The sequence below is a fragment of the Agelaius phoeniceus genome, chromosome 5 (genome assembly GCF_051311805.1).
Source record: "Agelaius phoeniceus isolate bAgePho1 chromosome 5, bAgePho1.hap1, whole genome shotgun sequence".
NCBI lineage: Eukaryota > Metazoa > Chordata > Aves > Passeriformes > Icteridae > Agelaius > Agelaius phoeniceus.
This window is the reverse complement of record NC_135269.1, coordinates 16,729,295-16,747,919: the sequence shown is the minus strand read 5'-3', so window position 1 is coordinate 16,747,919 and position 18,625 is coordinate 16,729,295. Positions and strand designations below refer to the sequence as shown.

The 18,625-nt window shown below is 38.5% G+C and overlaps 1 protein-coding gene across 4 annotated transcripts in view; it reads right to left on the bottom strand.

Moving 5' to 3' along the window:
• MPPED1 (metallophosphoesterase domain containing 1) overlaps positions 1-18,625 on the bottom strand; it is a 63,350-nt gene that overhangs the window by 40,792 nt on the left and 3,933 nt on the right. For 3 of the 4 annotated variants that reach the window (XM_077178404.1, XM_077178405.1, XM_077178407.1), the window contains 2 exons: positions 8,511-8,773; positions 3,353-3,534 (listed from right to left, as the gene is read on the bottom strand). In XM_077178404.1, coding sequence (XP_077034519.1) covers positions 3,353-3,534; positions 8,511-8,773 — 445 coding nt within the window. Of the gene's footprint in view, positions 1-3,352; positions 3,535-8,510; positions 8,774-11,942; positions 12,398-18,625 lie in introns of those variants that run through there. The other variant, XM_077178406.1, reaches the window with a different exon arrangement.

Genomic DNA, 18,625 nt, shown 5'->3' with positions numbered 1-18,625 from the left:
AGAATAATCCACAAGACCAAAAAGGAAAAGAGAACTAGGAAATTTCATTGTGCAGGGAATAAATCTGTAGTGTTCTCAGAACATGTGCAGTTCTGGTCTCACTCTTTTTATAAGCATGTGGAACAAAGAGGTACAAAGTGTGACACAGATGATCAAAGGCATTTAAGGACTTCTGAACAATCTTCAGCCTGAAAAATATCTTAGGGGCAGATATGGAAAGAGCCTAAAAGTTCTTAAGCAGAATAAAGAATGATAAGGTTTTTCACTTGCCTCTTCCAGTATTAGGAAATACCAAATGAAACTAGTAGGTGACAGGTTCAGAAGCACAGTTCATCTCAACATCCCTGTCATATTCTGGAACTCTGCCGCAAAACTGTGTCTGTGCTCAAACTTTGCACAGACCCAAAATGCAATTAAAAAACTCAGAGAAGAAAAATCTATTTATTAAATTAAAAGTAAAGCTGGACTGCCTACCAGAGAAGGCTGAGAAAATAAGCACATACAGTGATCACCAACATTTTATCTCTTCCACAGAATTAGACACCAAGCCAGCCCTACTGAAACCTCAACTCTCTCTCTGAGAAAGGGCTTAGAGAAAAACACGCATGACAGAAAGCAATTAATCACCAGAAAGAACAAACTGAAATGATCTAGAGGGCTTTAGGGGTCAGAAGTATAAAACTTGGTGACTAAAGGGCTGCCAAAACAGAGCACCTGGGTAGCAGCCCCAGGCAGGGACAATACTGGGATCATAAGCACTGTTACCGAGCTGGTAGCGGCCTTCCTGGGAACCAGGGACAGTCAGAAAAAGAGAACAGATTTTAGGGGATGACTCATCCAGCCAATGTGCCTCTATTAGCACAACACTTGAGCATGTGCATGATAGAACCATAAGGCCTATGGAAGTTAATGACGGTAATGTAAAATAAATTTTCCATCAGACAGGCAGAGGAGTTTTGTGTAAAGCGCAAAGATAAAATCTGAACTTGCTGAAGGGCGAGTTCATCTGGAAAGATGAAACAGAGAGATCAGAGTGGCACAGACCCAAGAGGGTATGGCAGAACTGAAAATTGAAAGGTGGGAATCAATGATGCACATAGAGACTTGGAGCAAAAGCAGGAGGAGGTTTTGTATCTTGTGCTTGAGGGGAAGCTGAGATCAAGGGAAGCTGTACCACACCTGGTGTTTATTGCAAAGCAAAAACAAAGTTGTAATCTAAGGACAGCAGGAGACACGGATTAGACAAAGAAGTGGGAAACCGAGCCCTGCACATGAAGGAATAAACAGGGAAATCTGGCAGCAGCAAGGAAGAATGTCAGTGGAGGAAAAGTTGGTGCCAGAGTCTGTCAGTTACTTTCTCAAGAAACCAGTAAAATATTAAGAAAGAAGGAGAAGGTTGGATTAGCTGCAAAATTATGGAAGGTACTGGAAGCAGCCATCTAGAAAAATCAAAGCTGTTGGAGACTAATGTGTTCACAAAAAAATGGACAATCAGCAAAACCTTCTGAAATTCCTTCTCAATGGGGATGCTTTTAACCATTCTGCCATTTACTGCAGATTTTGTGAACACTCAGTATATTCAAGAGTTGATAAACTGGTTGTTTAAAACAGCCAAACAAAAACTTTATTAAAAATTTAAGTTAAATCTTTATTTTAAATTGCCAAGAAACTAAAAAAAAACCTTTTAACTTGATAACTTCTCAAATCTTTTGCTCTTGCAAAAATATAACTCCAACCACCAAGATCACCTTTTCCCAAGCGCACGCTACCATGAAATTGGAAGCATGCCTGAAAAGTCAGAAAATTAAGCCTTTTTTTTTGGAATAAAAATGATGAAGAGAACATCACAGAAATGCCTTGGGAAATCTTCCTACCATTCTGAGAGGATTTCAGCTTACAGACATCTTCAGAACACCGTACAGCTGTGACCAGCAGGGAGGCAGATGGAGAACTGGAGACAAAAACTCCAATTGCAGCAAGCAATGAGCACAGCCCCATCCTTGCTCACCAGCAATATCCCAAAGCACTTCTCTTCCCACACCAGCAGATAAATAAAATCAGGATTATTTAGAAGGGGTAACCATATGGTTTGAATAATTTGTAAATGCTATTTTCAGCATATTACTATAATACATGGTAAAGACCTACAAAATAGGGTCAAAACTTAGTTTTATAACCAACCTGTTCCATTTGGGTGCAGAGACAGAGTTGATGGCTCTATATCAATTATTCCACGTGCTGTTCCTACCTTCATAGTCACAGAAAAAAACAATTGTTCCATGTGGGGCATATTATTGGGTTCCTGAGCTCAAATAAATATTTATCAGCCTTGCTAATAATTATTTGCTAGTAAATATTTGTTTAAATTGTGAAGTCCTGACTTTCCTTTTTAAATTTCATTTCAGCCTACATGCATCTGTCTGCTTTGTGCCTTCCTAGTGGATTGCTGCAATATGTAGCAAAAAAAAAAAAGGAAAAAAATGCAAAAATATCAACTACAAGAAAGAAAATCAACACAAAAACTTGAAATCTGTTACCCTTAAACTGGGTCCTTTCTCTCTCCAACTCCTTCATTCCCTCTCACCTTTTTTTAATTAATGAAGTCTCAAAATCCAGAAGCCACTTTTATTCTAAATTAAGGTATCTGCAATGCTGCAAGAACAGCACTGATGAGGGTTTTTGTCTGGATACAGTGTATGCTTTCCAATTTTTATTTTTTTATTTTTTTTAGCATACACAAAACATTGCAGAAGCACATGTAAATCATCACTCTCTTGCCCAGTGGAACAGAATTTCAGTTAGCAATGCCAAAAGTTGCCTACAGAAGGCATCTACATCTGGTCTGCTACATCCAAGGCAGCAACCACAGGCACACAGGGTTTGCTTTGTTCAGAATTCATCTCTGTGGCGCAGCTGAGCCTCAGATATAAAAAAAACCCTCAAACCTATGAGCCCTCTGGGGTTAAACAGAAAAATGTTTTCAGTCACAACAACTTTTTAGGGGACGCAGCAAAGCTGTAACAATGTATGCAAGATTTTTATGTAAATCATTAAAGTCTCCTGACTTCAATTGTTGCTAACACCAAGAAGTTGCTTAATGTACACTTGAGAGTGTGAAGGCAGAACAGATGAATAGTCTCACAAATCCTATTTGCTCAGTTGGAAAAATGCAAAAATATTTGTTGAATCTAAGAAAAAAAATCTGATTCCTGCTCACTGCCATTCAAATTTAAAAGTGAAATTAATATTCATTATTTCTGAGTGTGTGATGGTTTTTAACTGGGAGGCAGAAGGGGCAGATACAATCAGTAAACAAATTTACTGTCGAATCCACACAGAATTCAATACCTACCTAGCCACTCGTTGAATTTTTTTACTTCACTAGGAAGCCCCAGCTCAGTAAAATCACCAGCATGTATTAGCACATCTCCATATGGCATTTGGATGGGATCAGTTCTTGAGTGAGTATCAGAAATACAGACAAATCGTGTGTATCCTGGAGGCTTCGGAGCGTCATGGGGCACCGGATCAACCCTGCAGGAAATGCATCATAACAAGGTTATAAAGTATTTACCTACTCCTTAGTGTCTGCTTTGCAATTCTGACACTACTTTTTTACCTTTACAAAAGAGTACACAGACTTCTAAATCTGCCGGATGGAAGGATTTGTTAAAACAAACCTAACACTAATGGGAGGTGTAAAAATTCTTGATGTTCACATCACAACATTTGCAGTATTTATTGGGTAGATAGATTAATTTAAAGAGATTAGAGATTGGACTATGGCAGTAACTCTGACACAAATACAAAACAAATCAAAGGTATTGCCATTTTCAAAGGAAAAGTACTATCCCATTTCATTGTTTAAATATGATTACACAGTACACAGAAAAAAGATTTATTTTAGATACATAAATACATTTAGATGCTTTTTTTTTTCCTAATTATAACTTCTTTTCTGCAAGTTACTCAATTTGAGCAAATTTAATTAACACATTTTGGAGATATGTTTCAGTGTGTTAATGCAAAGCAATATAAAAAGTCTCCTAACAGCTGTAAATGTATGTTAAAGCCTGACTATTGTCAGGACAAAGTGACGACTTTCTGGGCTTAATTACACTAAATGAAATCAGATGCTGTGAGGGGTGAGGCTGCATTGTTCAGAACCCAATGTTTACATTCAAAACTGAAGAAACTAGAAGATCTGGCCCAGTTTGATGAGTCTCACTTGTATTTTACAAGAGGAAATCAGAGAACACCCGTCTGCCATAGAAGGAATACTTGTTTTCAAATCAATCTTTTTAACCTCAATCCATATTTTGTTTGAATACATAGAAGCAAATCTATCTATATGCAACTATACTGTATCTACTACTCCAGTTAGGGAATTCTGGTGGAAAAAAATCAAAAAGCAAGAGATGCAAGAGTTATATTAATGTCACTAGAAACCAGAGAGATATACAGAAATGCTATGAACTATTTTACTTTTACAACATTTCTTTTGAAAGGGAAAATAAAATTAGTTTTGCTCACTGTTGCAGTATACAGTACATATTTCTATCCCTTGCTGGTTGTGCTTTAATTCAGGAGCTTACTTTTATATAAACAAACTCAGGGGAAAAAATTATAGAGATCTTTGCTTTTAATAATACTACTTCTGTTTACTAGGTAAATTTTCAAAAAGCATTTTAGTGCTTAAAAGGTGTAAGATAATAATTTTTAATCATTCAACCTTTTCTCTGTGTCAAAAAATCTATGAAATTTATAGGCAGATAAACTGAGCTGGTTTTGACAAGTTCACAGGATAAGTGGTAGGGTGAGGAACAAATCTAAAACACTGAAATCTTTTTAAATACAGAAAAAGGTCTTAGCATTTTCTACAATGTAACTACAAAACCAGAGTATGAACCAATTATTTTGTACCCATCTTTGCCACATGGGAAGAAGAAATATTGGGGGTTTTATAGTAAAACTGGAGGAGCAGCCTTTTTGTACAAACACCTTAGGGCTGTCTTTCTGAAGTTCAGGTTTTGAGCAGAAAGTAGCTGAATATGAGCTGAGGGGTAAAGCCATCTGTGATCAAATCCTACCTGATGAACTACATGCCAGGGGCATATGTAAGCAGGGATGTAGTGGGAATTCCAAAATTTGGGTGGCAAAGAGTGCGGTGCTTGGACTCCAAGTAGCTGGAAACACCTTGTGTAGGGCATGTGGGGAAGGGCAGATGACGGAAAAGAGTTGAGATGTTAAAAATGCCTCTGTTTTGGAGGAGGAGAGAGCTGCACAGGGCAAGCTCCAGGGGAGGCAGCAGGAGTGCAGAGGAATGTGGGTGGTGAATGGTGGGGTTCAGACTGGGAGGTGAGGATTTGCCCTCAGGTGGGAGCTGGGTGAAGGATGGTGCAGTCAGTTCACAAAATGAACTAGGATGGTTGGATAAAAATGATGAGGGGCTGACCTTGGCTATCACTGTAGCTGTTCAAGCTAAAAGGATTAAACACCAGTGCAGTAAACTGAATTATTGCTCTTTCCGCCCAACACTTCCCAAAGCGAGTTACAGATCACATTACTGATCCAGCTTCAAATCATGGATACTGCCTTGGCAAACAGAAGGATATGGACTGGTCTAAAACACCACTCTTTGACTTTTCATGCTAGGGAAGCCTTTAAAGCAGGTACAGCTTCTCCTTCAGAAATCTTTTAAAGCTCAGCACAGCAGCGAGCCGGGTGTTAGGGAGCAGTGTATGTTTCACATAGGAAGCTGTGTGGAAAGAACAGCAGACTTACCATGGCAACCCCATGCAGCACCTAATGCACATGCTTTGGATGGGGATGGGGAAGGTGTGGACAGCATTTTCCTGGTTGCTGAGGTATGTGTAACTTTCAAATTCTCTGCAATAGGCCAGAGAATTTTCATGGGGAAAAGGCATCAATATAAAAAAAACCACCCAAATAAATGAGATGCAGATTTCTCATGTTGAAGTGAAATGCATGCACTGAGACCATATATAGGTAAAAGCATATGTCAAGTTTCACAAACTCATCTAAGTTGTATTACTGGAAATAATTTCTGAAGGCTCAATCCCCATATTCTTGTGTAACGCATTCCCACAGCAGCTGTCACACCAACACCCAATGCACAGCTTGCAGCATGAGCAGAGGAATACAGATCTGCTGATTATTTTTGTGCAAATGCTTTTGTTTTTCATTAGATCAGTAGGAAAACTTGCAGAGAAACTGAAAAGTGAAGTTGGAACATCTCAAGGCAAAAACACTTCTAGAGGTTAGTTTATACACTAGATTTCAGTACTTCAGGAAGGAGTGAGACAGGCACTTTCCAGAAATGACTGATGGACTTGAAAACACTGGCAGAATTTACCATCCTCCTTGTCAGAGGCAACCCAGTCATCTCACAAGCACAGGGATGCCAAACTACGACAGGTCTAGAAAGGGCTGTCAGCATGTTCTGGGAGCTAAAACATCGAATAAGAAATCCAAACCTGCACAGAGGACCAAGGAAGAGCAGCAGAAAAGGAGCATACAACCCTCTGCCCCCCCTCACCCATGGTTAAAGTAGTTTACTGAGAGTTCAGATGTTAACAGGTCTGTGTGAAATGTTGCTGATTGTCTGCAACATCACTAATGGAGGTACTTTGAAGCATGCACAAAGCCTTCACCTCCCTGAAGTTAAGGACAAAACTTGCATGCACAGAAGCAGGGCTAGGATTTCACCCACAACAATCATGTGAATAAAATGTGCTTTTGTCGCCCTTTTCATGTCTACTTTTCCCTTCTTTGTTACTATTCTGTTCACTGGTAGGAAGAAAAAGCAATCCTGCTGGTATTCAGAAACATTATTTACTATTTCTGTACAAAGAGAAAGCGTAGGTCAGATTGTGGTACATGTTTCAATTGATTTGGCCTGTTTTTCTATTTGCACAAGCTTCTTCAATAGTATTAATCATTCATGAGAGATTGCTAAACTCTTCTGAGGAACTATTTTCTAAGGATATCTTATTTTCAACTCCTTGCTTGGGTGCTGGGTTTCGATTCAGGAGGCTTAGGTAGTTGACTGCCTAAGCCTCCAGTACCACAATTTCTTACTGGTTAGAAGTTTAAGCAGCATATTGTTGAGAGCCAAGTGAATAATAAAAAACTTTTTTTTCAGCCCAGTAAAAAACATTTAGCTTTTAACATCAGGAAACAGATTTCTGAGTGTCCAGGAGCTGTCTGAATATTCACAAAAAATAGCTAAGCCTCAACAAATCAGGCAACCTGCATTTGGCATTTTCATTTGAAAAAGTATTTCAGAACCCACATTTGTTTGTTTGTACTTTTTCTACCATTTGCCAGCTCTATAAACAAAAGATGTTTCCCAGTGCTAACACTCAACTCATTTTACTGTTTGCATTTCAGTAGGATCTAAAAAACCCCAACACAGACCATAATATACTGCCCCCAAAAACCAAGTGTTTGCTCACCATCTTGATATACATGTTAGTCATCAGATTTTTTTATATAATCTAATTTATGCCAAAAAAGCATTCACTAAATAGACACACAGCATTCTACCAGTCACAAGTGCTGAATTTTTTAACTGCAGAAATCATGACCTACAGTTTTAAGTTATCAAATCATATTAAATACGACAAATGTAAATTAGGTGACTATTTGTTCAGTCCTCCTAAAGGAAAAGGGTTCTCTTTAAAAAATTAAAACCAGCCATCTGATCTAAAGATAAGGCTGCTTCTCTCTTTAATATACACAATAAAATGGTGCAGACATTTTCATTCCCTATAAAAATATTTTACAGTAGAATTTTATACTTAATTTATTTGTAATAGCTTTACTGTTTTGCTCTTCCTTCTGGCTTTAAACTTTATGGCAGGTTTCATTTTGTAATTATAATTCTCCACTTTACGTTACAAGTAAATCATCTAGAGCAGTTAATTTTACTGATGTTGTCATTATATAAGTCAGAAACAAACACATTATTTTAATTACTCTTTAAGCACTTGGCACTTTTGGAAAGTAAGTTTTCGGATGGGTGCCCACAGTATTTTATGTATTTATATGATTTTTCCCTTGTATGCAGCTTTAATATAACTAACCAAACAGAATGTGTGCTGTACAGATCCAGGCTTGGTATGTTCAGCAACCACGTACATTAATATGCAAGTGCACAAAGCAAACAAACATTAGTTATTGAGATTGCAGAAAGTATCATCCTTGTATCATATCGTGTTTTATTGCCACCACTTGTTTTTTATTTCTCTTTTCAATACCTAAGTACTATGTATTACACTTACACCAGTGAGGAAATCTTTCTCCCATCTTTTAACAAAGTACTTTTCAAATGGACTGATTTCTTGTCATTATAGTAAATATTATTAGAAAGGCAGCAAAACAGCGTTCCTTGAATTCTTTGTGACTGGTCCATGGAATACCACATCGACAAGGCAATAACCATTCCGAAGGCTGTGCCGGAGCAATAACAGCACTATAATACTTACATTTGCACATGCGGGGGCTGGAAGCGTCCCTGGTTAATGTTGTAGAACGTGAAAGCCTGTGTGGGGTTGGAGCTGTACTCATCCACCTCGATGATGAGCCGGCTGTGCTGGTGCCTCCTGGCTGCCATGATGTGGGACTGGGCGAAGGCCATGTCTGCGCGCGGGGCCGGCGCCCTCAGGCCGCCATCTCTGCTATCTCCCTGCTGCGGGGGCCGGCACCATGGCAGCCCCCGGCCCGGCCAGCACGCTGCCCTTCCAAACACCTGCGGCACAGGGAGACACGCAGCGTGACTGTCGGGCACTTCCTCTGCTCACAAGTGCTTTGTGGAACGGGAGGGGAAGGCGAGGGATGGAGACAGACTGCTCAAAGTACACAAAGTTCTCTAGTCAGCAACCTGGTGAACGTGCTTTACTAGGGGTGGGAAGCACGGAGTGCAAGTAAACTTTCTACACTTAGAAATGTATAAAAATGACTTTGTGAGAGCTGTCTCTCCGTGATGCACAGAGGAGAGGAGCCATAGTAGTCACCCTGTCGCACTCGACGCTGTTAGCCTGGTTCAGCACCAATCTGATCTTTGCTTGTGGCCTTTTTACGATTGTATTTTAATTATGGAATAAATTCTCCTTATTAATCAAATTGGCTCATTCATTTATAACAAGAACATAGCTCAAGTATTTCAGACTTTCAATCCAAACCCAAAAGATAAGACCAAGCCACATCAAATCACAATGTTTTTGCAACACAATCGTTTACATTCTTCTTTTTTTTTAATAGAATGATTAAGTTTTATTCCCCATCCTCCCTCAGAAAACCCCCACCAAACCTGAAATGGAATACATGACTATAGAGCACTCAAATGCAAGCAAATTGAACAGGAACCAGTTAAACGAAATTTTCTCAAAGTTTGTGACATTAGAAAGAAGCATTGCAAGTGCCTGTTCTTTACATCAACAGAAGAGTGAATGGATTTCTGTGCACTCGATCCTAGTTTTATAGCATCACTGATGCAACTCCTTGAGGAGCACACAACTCCTTGAATGAAGGACATATATATGAAGGGCTCCCCTCTTCAAATAATTTACAGTCAGTAATAGCCCAGCATTCTGAATTCACAGGAAAACAGAATTATTCCAAGGCTAACACACAGTTAAAAGTTACTAAATATTTAAAAAATGTAAAATCCCTATAGGTTTTATGTTTGGGAATAAATTTTTCCCCGAAGGTTATGCAAGTCTAGAACAGCAGTACCAAAAATGGGTAGGGGAAGAACAATGTGAAACTAACTGGAATGCAAAGAGTATCCCCTAGAAACAGCAGAAAATAATTTAAATGTGAATTTTACTCCTATTTCCCAGTTTTAATAAAAAATGGATTATAAGCTATAAAGGTGGGTATTTTTACAGTATAACTTTGCATCCTTTTTAAAAGTTGTCTGACTTAAACATTGACTTCCATGCAAGCAGGGGCTCTTTTCTTCTAGGGAATACAAGCAATCTGATTCAAAGACTTATTTCATGAAAATTCATGCTAGAATGCAACAATTCACTTAATATGCAGAGTTTTGGAGAGCAGGACTAGAAGTATTTTCTGTGACCATGCTGATGTGCTTTTCTGCCATTCTGAAGGGACCACTGCCGAGTGATGGATGAGGGAGGCCTTCACAGTCACTCTGATTTTTAAACCTATTTATAAGTACTTAGGTCCAATTCAGTTTAGTGGAAGTAAAGCACTTAAGCATCTTTAAAAATCTGGGCTGCAGCCCTCTGCTTAACTACTGCAGATGTTAAGTGCTCCAAGAAGTGGCAGAGTATTTTTGTTTGGGAAAATCTTGTTCTCAGGAAGCTGAAATGAAAGATTCAGCTTGGTTTTTGTTATTGGCTGAATGGCTGTAAGATGATGACAACTTGCTGTCACTAACAAGCCACAGCAAAACAGCCTCAGAATAAAGGAGCAGATTCCTACATGCCCTCCCCTAGAACGGAGTGGTAAGGAAATGCTAGAATAACAACAAAGAAAATTTGGGATTTCAAACACTCTCAGATGCTGAGTTCAGGCTGCAGAAGAAGCAGCAGCACAAAGGAATGTGCCAGAGCAGGGGGAGGGAAGGGAGGCACGATCCTTGTAAGAATAATCAAGTACAAATTGCTGCATTTAGGAAATAAGAAATTATGACAGCAGATGTGAAGAACCTTCCCTAAGGAGCTTCCTGTATTAAATGATGCATTTGTAAAGAAGTTTGAATAGTCAAGGTCAGAGATTTTATAGGGGGCAAACTGTTCTAAGTGAACCTACTTCTGTTTGAAAGAAACTATTAGAACTGGTGACCTCTAGAAATATTCTCCAGTAAGAGAAATAATTTATGATTCCACACCTCCATATAAGGATTTCAAACTACCTGAAAAACACAGCCTTTTTTTTACAATTTGGGGATTGTGCCCACTTTACACACAACTGAACCAGGGTTTCAAAGAAGTTAAGGCACTGCCTTAGGGACCTAGAATCTTCCTTTAGCCTTGGGAAGCTCTCAGGAGCTCACAGCAGCTGAGGAAACAGCTTCTGTCAGTCTCCTCTTTGGCTTCTGTCCTTTACAGCTTGTCACAAGTCAGATGTCAAGTCTGCTGCAGAAACAGCAGATAAACCTGCATGTACCCCAATATCCACCCTTTGGCTCTCCTCCTCTTTCTGGGTTAGTGGAATGGCACGTACCAACACAATTTAATTCAAAAGACAAATTTGTTTGGGAACAGAAACACATCCAGTACACCACTCGACACACCCTTACTGCTGAAGAGCTCTTTTAAGCAGGGAATCCACCCTTGCCCACGGGAGAGTGAGTGAACCACACACCATTTGGCCAGCCTGAGAGAATGGCAGCAAACATCCAGCAAAACGTTCATCCTATATACAGGTTAAAAATGGGAAGACAACCTGTTTCCTTTGATTAAAAAAAAAAAAAAAGGAAAAAGAAAAAAAAAAGGAAGGGAAAAAAATGCAACAGTATATTGAGTCTTCTGCTCAGTGACAGTCACTCAGTGCCAACCCTGGACACATAAAAAACATAAAAACAAGATGGAAAGGGAAGGGAAGATCTGGGAAGAGGAGAGGAGAGGAGAGGAGAGAAAGGAAAAGAAAAGAAAAGAAAAGAAAAGAAAAGAAAAGAAAAGAAAAGAAAAGAAAAGAAAAGAAAAGAAAAGAAAAGAAAAGAAAAGAAAAGAAAAGAAAAGAAAAGAAAAGATCTAAAAAAAAAAAAAAAAAAAAAAAAAAAAAGAACAGCAGTAACTGAAATGCCCTGAATGCCCCCTGTGCTAAACAGAGATCATCTATGTAACACACAGGATCAGCAAGCATAATTCAGTATCAAGCTGATAATTCAGTATCAAGCTGATTTCAAGCTCATTTCAGATACATACACAGATGTCTTTGAACCTTACCTTTCAGTCTATGGTTTTCTTCCTGCATAAGTGATTGGCTGACTACTGACATTCTTGGTGTTCGACAGAACAAGCTGTCTCCTTCCAGCTTGACTGATAACCAGACTGACACCCATTACTCCCCTCTTTCTCTTTCCATTTCCAATAGTTCCCCAAATTGTAACTTTTCCTTTCTTTTAATATTCTGAAATGTATTGCTTTCCCAAACCACAGTATAAAATGCAGCAGGGAAATAATTATCGGCTTCTGCAGCATGCAAGTTTTAAAATTATATGCCCAGCATTAACAACACAGAGAGTTAAGACTCAAATCCCCACAGCAACAACATGCTAACCATCCTCTTCCCCCAGACTTATGGAGCTGCGGGATGTCTGCCAGGGAAAAACAGAGAAATGTAAAAAGGACTGCAAGAACATGAATACTAAAATAAATACCACAAACCTGGCTGTTGGAATCACAGACTGAGAAAAAGCTATTAAATCAGCTAAGCCATCTTCTTACAGAAGGCAGGAATGTTCTCTGTACAATAATTTCCTGCTGTTTTCTCCAGCGTGTGTTCAAATGGGCCCCAAAGTCCACTGTGTGCAATGGACACTGCTCCAGCCTTCAGAAGGCTTCACATCAGGACATAAACTGTGAGGATTGAAACACCTCTCCTAAAGAATTACTGGACTAGGCAGCTAGGACTATCCAGATATATTCAAGTACTTTATGAGACCATCAAATAAATCTTTGTATTAAGATTTTATATTTTTTTTACTTTTTCAGCCTGAAATTTCTGGTGTTATATCTCACCAGCATAAATATTTCCCCATCTACATGAACTTCCCAGCCTTTTTATACATCCTATTTATCTTTTTTTCATTTCAAGCCAATGTTTTATTTTGATCTCACTTCTCCACTCACATATTTTGCTTTATTCTAGGTTCACTCTCATGACCACTGTCTCTTCCCAAATCTCACTCCACTGCCCAACTGTTCTCTCCATCATCCACCCTTTGTCTCAAAACACCACTGACACTTCTTGAAAATAATTCCTGCAGCACAAAATGTGAATCCAGAATTGAAGCTACATGGATCAAGCAGATGTCACTGAAATAATAATTAGAAACCAAGATAAAATATTGATTATGATAATTTTAATAATATTTTTAAAAGTCAGTAATTGGGAGAAAACTATAAAGGTGTTCTCTGTTGAGGACTGAACTTTGCTAAGTTGCAAACATCTGAAGGTCAAGAAGCACAATGTGACTGTAGCACATCACAGCAAGAAGCTGAACAGGGGTAGTTGCCAGATTTTCCACCACCAGTGAGACAAAGAGAGAAGAGAATGCTGGGACTCTAGGCAGTACCAAGGTCAGGGGCAAAGAGGCAGCTACAGAAAACATGTTCATTTTGCTCAGCCAGCCTCTCAAGCTGATGTCTGGGGAGGCAATGAAAGAACAAAATGTAGTATCAAAAAAAAACCCCCCAAAAAACAAGGAGGCATTTCCATGCAGCTATGAAACATCAAAGCTGTATTTTTTTCAGGGAAAGCCAGTAAGACAAGAGCAGTAAAGCACCTTAAAGAGGAGCATGAGAGTTTGTGATAGACTACATAGTGACACACTTTCTTCTCATGCAAATCTTGGACACTGCTAAGCAGAAACTCTTTCAAGAGCTTTTACAAGCACCCAGGTCTTCCCTATACTACAGTGCCCCTCATAAACTGTCAGATCACCCCTTACATGAGGAAGTAGACCCTTTATTTAAACCTCCAAAATCAATACAAATGTCACAGCAAAATTTTTGCGATAACCAGCTCCACCGTCACAAATTCCTGCTTTTGCTTTAACTCCGGAAAATGCTTGTTACAAACTGACCACCAGTAAGTGAACATACTGAGACTAGAAAAGCAACCACTTACTCTGAGAAATAGGCTGAAAATACTAAGGGTTTTTGCTAAAATACCCATTTCACACAGTTCAGATAGAGGCCAATCAATGGAATCAGTCTGCTATCTTCAGTTCTGCCACTGGAAAATGAATATTGAAATAATCCTAAAAAGGCATTCTTCTGTGGGAAAGGATGAGCCAGGGAAATCACACTGCTGTTGAAATCTTCCCAGAGAGATACACTTTCCTCTTCCTCCTCTTCATCTTCTGAAACAGCATGCAGGTCCTGGGAAAGCAAAACCACTGGGCCTCCCCTTGGCAGCCTGGTGTTCTCACCTGACAGATGAGGACTTTAAAGGGAAGGAAGCACAGTCAAATGTCATGGAGACACTTGAGGATTTTAAGTTTGATCACACACACTTCTACTGATGGAATCATTAGGCTTCCTAAATTAATAGGATTTGTCTGAGATAGGAACATTTCCCATTGCATTTAAAAAAATAAACAAAACTAAAATGCACTTCTAGGCATTTTTAGAAAACATCTGAGGTGAAAACATTCCTGTGCCAGCAAATCTAAATTTGATATCAATCAAATAACACTCAGTTCTGTGACTCCATCTTTTCCCTGGAAGTCATAGCTATTTCCACCCATATAAGCAAAACCAGGTGAACGTAATTCTGAATTACCTGTAAGCCTCAAAACCCTACTCTTTTTGTCCTCTTCTGTTTAGAATCTCATATTTCACATATCAATGAATACTTCAGTGCCTCATCATATATCTCACATATTTGTTAACTGCAGATCTGCAGGGCACTGAGCAATCTGGTTTCTAACATGGAAAAAAAAACAACAGTGACTTTGACAGACCTCTTATTTCTCTATAATTCCAACCACCTTAACCTGCATTAGGGAAAAAAAAAAAGGCAACTAAATCCCCCAGGTTATTTCTTACCATTCTAAAACACACATCATTGCTCTCCTTTGCAGGTTATAATGACCTGTCACATACAGTATGAGAAAACTCTTGACTGGATTTTTTTTTCTACAAATTAGTTACTTCCTTTGCTCTAGAACATAAATATTGCACATTTCTCTCATTATTTTCTTTATAAAGAACACGAACATACTTGTGAGCTTTAACTGTAATAAAAAGATTATATGGACACAGCAAGTACAAAATGAGATATATTATTTGGGTTTTGGGACTATGTGGTAACATCCACTTCTATGAAGTTTATATCCAAAAATATACTGTACCTACAGCACACCAAAGTTCTGACAAGGCATCCAGGAAAAGATACAGACACTGAGTTCAGAAAATACAAAAATGGCACATTTACCTAAGAAATCCAAATCTGTATTTGTTTAAAGCAGTTACCACTTAGAAACCTTCTTTGTCAGTCTTATTTTGAATGATCATTTGATTTTTAATTACTTTTTCTCATTTCCCTACTTAGTTCCCAAAACTATACAGTAAATGAATATTCTATTTATGAAAATTTAGTTTTATTCTGGCTCATTAGCAGTATCATTTTCTGAATCAATTTCTCATCCGTACAAATAAACTGTTCATTTATTCAATTTGAAAAATCAACAAAACCTAATAATATTGCTTTGTTTCCACCTTAAAATTCTGCTTTACCTTATATCCAATATATTTTAGATACTGGAGTGCTCTAAGATTTACAAATAGACTGAATATTTGTCAAGGCTAAACGCATTATTGTAATCCTACATACGACAGTGCCTGAATGTATAAAAACATTGTAATATTTCAATGAAATATTTAAATGGATACTTTTTTAAAGTAAAATCAAATGTTTTTCCTGAAAAATATAATATTTTCACTCAATACTACCTTTAGTTATCTAAAAATACCTGCAGAGTAGATAATCTTTGTAAGTAATTACCTCTAGGGAAGGAAATTTTAAATAAATATCTAAGAGCCACAAAAATAATTTCTCACTTTTGCCTTAGTCTCTGGCAATAATATATAATCTGCTATGTTACTGTAAACCGTGTGTATATATTCATTCAGGAAAAAATTAGAATTCCCCAAATGAGAATACTCATTCTAAAGGAAAATAGCTAAAAATACAAGTTATGCGGGAAATTACAAAAAATGGACATTCCAACAGAAATAAATTAGGGTTGTGGGGGTTTGATTCTACATTTCAGTTTGCAATTTGGGCATGTCATCTACTCCTGAATCTTTCAAGATATTATTTACTGAGAAGAAGACTAAGTACTGAAACATATTTAAACAGTTTGGTTTAATTTTAAATTGAAGAATGTTCTTTTTCTTTACTCTTTTGTGACAACTGGCCACATCCTCATTTCCTAGCCTAGTACAAGCCCTGCTGGGTGAAAGCCACTTGCCTGCGACACTCACTTTATCCAAATTGCTTTCAGTGGAATTTGTGTGTAATAAATTGACAGGCTCTTCCTTTTTCGTGCAGCAGCCCCGCTTGGCTGTGGATTCATTTCTACTGCCAATATTCTCATCTGATTTCAGAAAGAAATCTGATGCTAACAACTCTTGAAAGGACAAGAGCACAAAAGAGAAGTGGCCTATGCATCCCTGTAGTTCAAGATGAATGAAATGACAAAGTGCCAGCACATATGTCAAAGGTGGGATGTAGAACACAGCTCACATGCAAATATATTTATAGTGATACTACTTCTGGCATCAGTGTCTCTTTTTCTACTAAGACCTGGAGATAAATTATAAAATTAAACATGCAAATCCTTCACAGCTACATTTTTTTCTCTTATACACAAAACTTTGAAAATTTACTATGCTGTCTTATTATTTCTGCTGTTTCCACTTCTCCCTCATCAATCCCACTGAAACCCTTCATGTCATCTGATTCATGTCCAGGGAGGGAGTCACTGGGATTGTTACCTTTATTTTTCCAGGTATTGCCTCTAGGACTGATGTAAGGAAAAAACAGTCAACAACCACTCCTACCCTGAAGTCATGTCCACAAAGAGCCCCCCTACGTGGTCCATGTGAGATAAAGAAAGGCTGCCCCTGAACTGTGCACGGCCCATCGGCTGATTCACTGGCTGCTTGAAACACTCACTTGAAAAATTTTAGCTGCACTGGTGAAAAGACTTTCATGGGACACCAAAAAAATGCTAAAATAAAACTACACAGTTTAGAGATGGAAAGTAAACAGAGATCAAAATGTAAAAATATCTGGGAGGAAAATAACCAAATTCTGAAACGAACTCACTGCACGTTTTTGTTTCTTTTCCCTTCTGTTTTATTTGATCAACATGGTGAAATCTGGACATTTTTTTTGATGTTGACAAACCTGAGGTTTCTACTAATATGTGTTGAAATTGACATTTATTGTCATTCTTGTTGAAGGTACAAGCCAGTTAGTCTCTGTCAGTAGCTAAGCTCTAATCTACCCCATCCCCACTACATTGGGCAAGGTGTCTTACCAAAATCCTCTCGTATTAGGGACACAGTGTTGAGGGACAAAACTCAGAACAGTGATACAGTATAGAAAACCTCCAAATAGAAATGTTTTGCTTTTCTACCAAAGAACCAGAAGAAAGGCTGTCCACAAAGCCAAAATAATCCTTTTATGAATATATTATGAGTGTCCACAGACCAGGTGAAATCCAGCAGCAAATGATGCTGGATACAGCCCTACAGAAAAACAGTCTCTGCCCCAGATTACAGCCTCCAGAAACTCAACAAAGGATATGGGAGAAAAACAATGTAGCACAGGAATTATCAGTGCAACGGCAGCACACTCTGTTCCTTCCATTTTCTTTTAGGAAAAAATAATGCAAGATTAGCATCACAAAAGACAGAAGTGGGAAGAAGATGGGATTTGATAAGAGTCGGTGAGACAAGGGAAAAGGTGATAAGGAATCAAGTGGTGTGCAGGGTGCTGGAGTTCCACAGCGCATCAAGCGCAGTGATGCAATTCTGAGAGCAGGCAAAAAAGGAGGCTTGTGCAAAACAGCCAATTAGGAAAACATGGAAAAAACAATCAAAAATATCAGTCACCATCTCCTCCTTCATATGCCACTTGTTCAGCTGCTCTGCTGGCTTCAGTCTTTGGTTCAGTGACAAGACCCTAGATGCCGTAAGGGAAGCTGGGCTGACTGCATGACAGAGGAATTCAATTTAAAAGGTGAAGAGGACACACCACATAAAAAGTAAGCTTGCAAAGAAAAGTGATACACTCTTGGTTTTAGCAGAAATGTACAAATTAGACATATGTAACAAGCGAGAGCTAATGCTTGCAGTTGAAATGTATTTCTGCATTGCACCTCTCACTCAGTAAAGACGAGCCCTTACTGCACTGATATTAGTCTGACACAGAATACAGCATATTTAAATGATATTATGAACTCAACCTTTACTCCCATAGTAAATCATAGCATTTTAAATTGTGACTGAATGGAAGATGATAAGCATTTTGTGTTTAGGTTACTGTAATGAATTCCAAGTCAGTTATGACTGAAAGTTGCCTCATATATACCACGATGTCTAATTGTTGATCCTAATACAATTCCCACTGCATTGTCAAAGCATGGCAAAACTGCCACACTTGTTGACAGTCTCAACAATGAGGTCAAGCAGTGAGCAGCACCCAGGAATGAACTGCTTTGACTCCAGAGGTGGTTACTGCAGAAGCAGGGAAACAGCCAGTACTGCAACAGCTCTACCACTTTTTGCAGTGGATCTGATCAGGGGCTGTCACTCTGCAACCTTGCCTGAGCATCACATTCTCATGCTATTTTATTTGTAATTACATTGATTGAAAAGATGATTTTCTA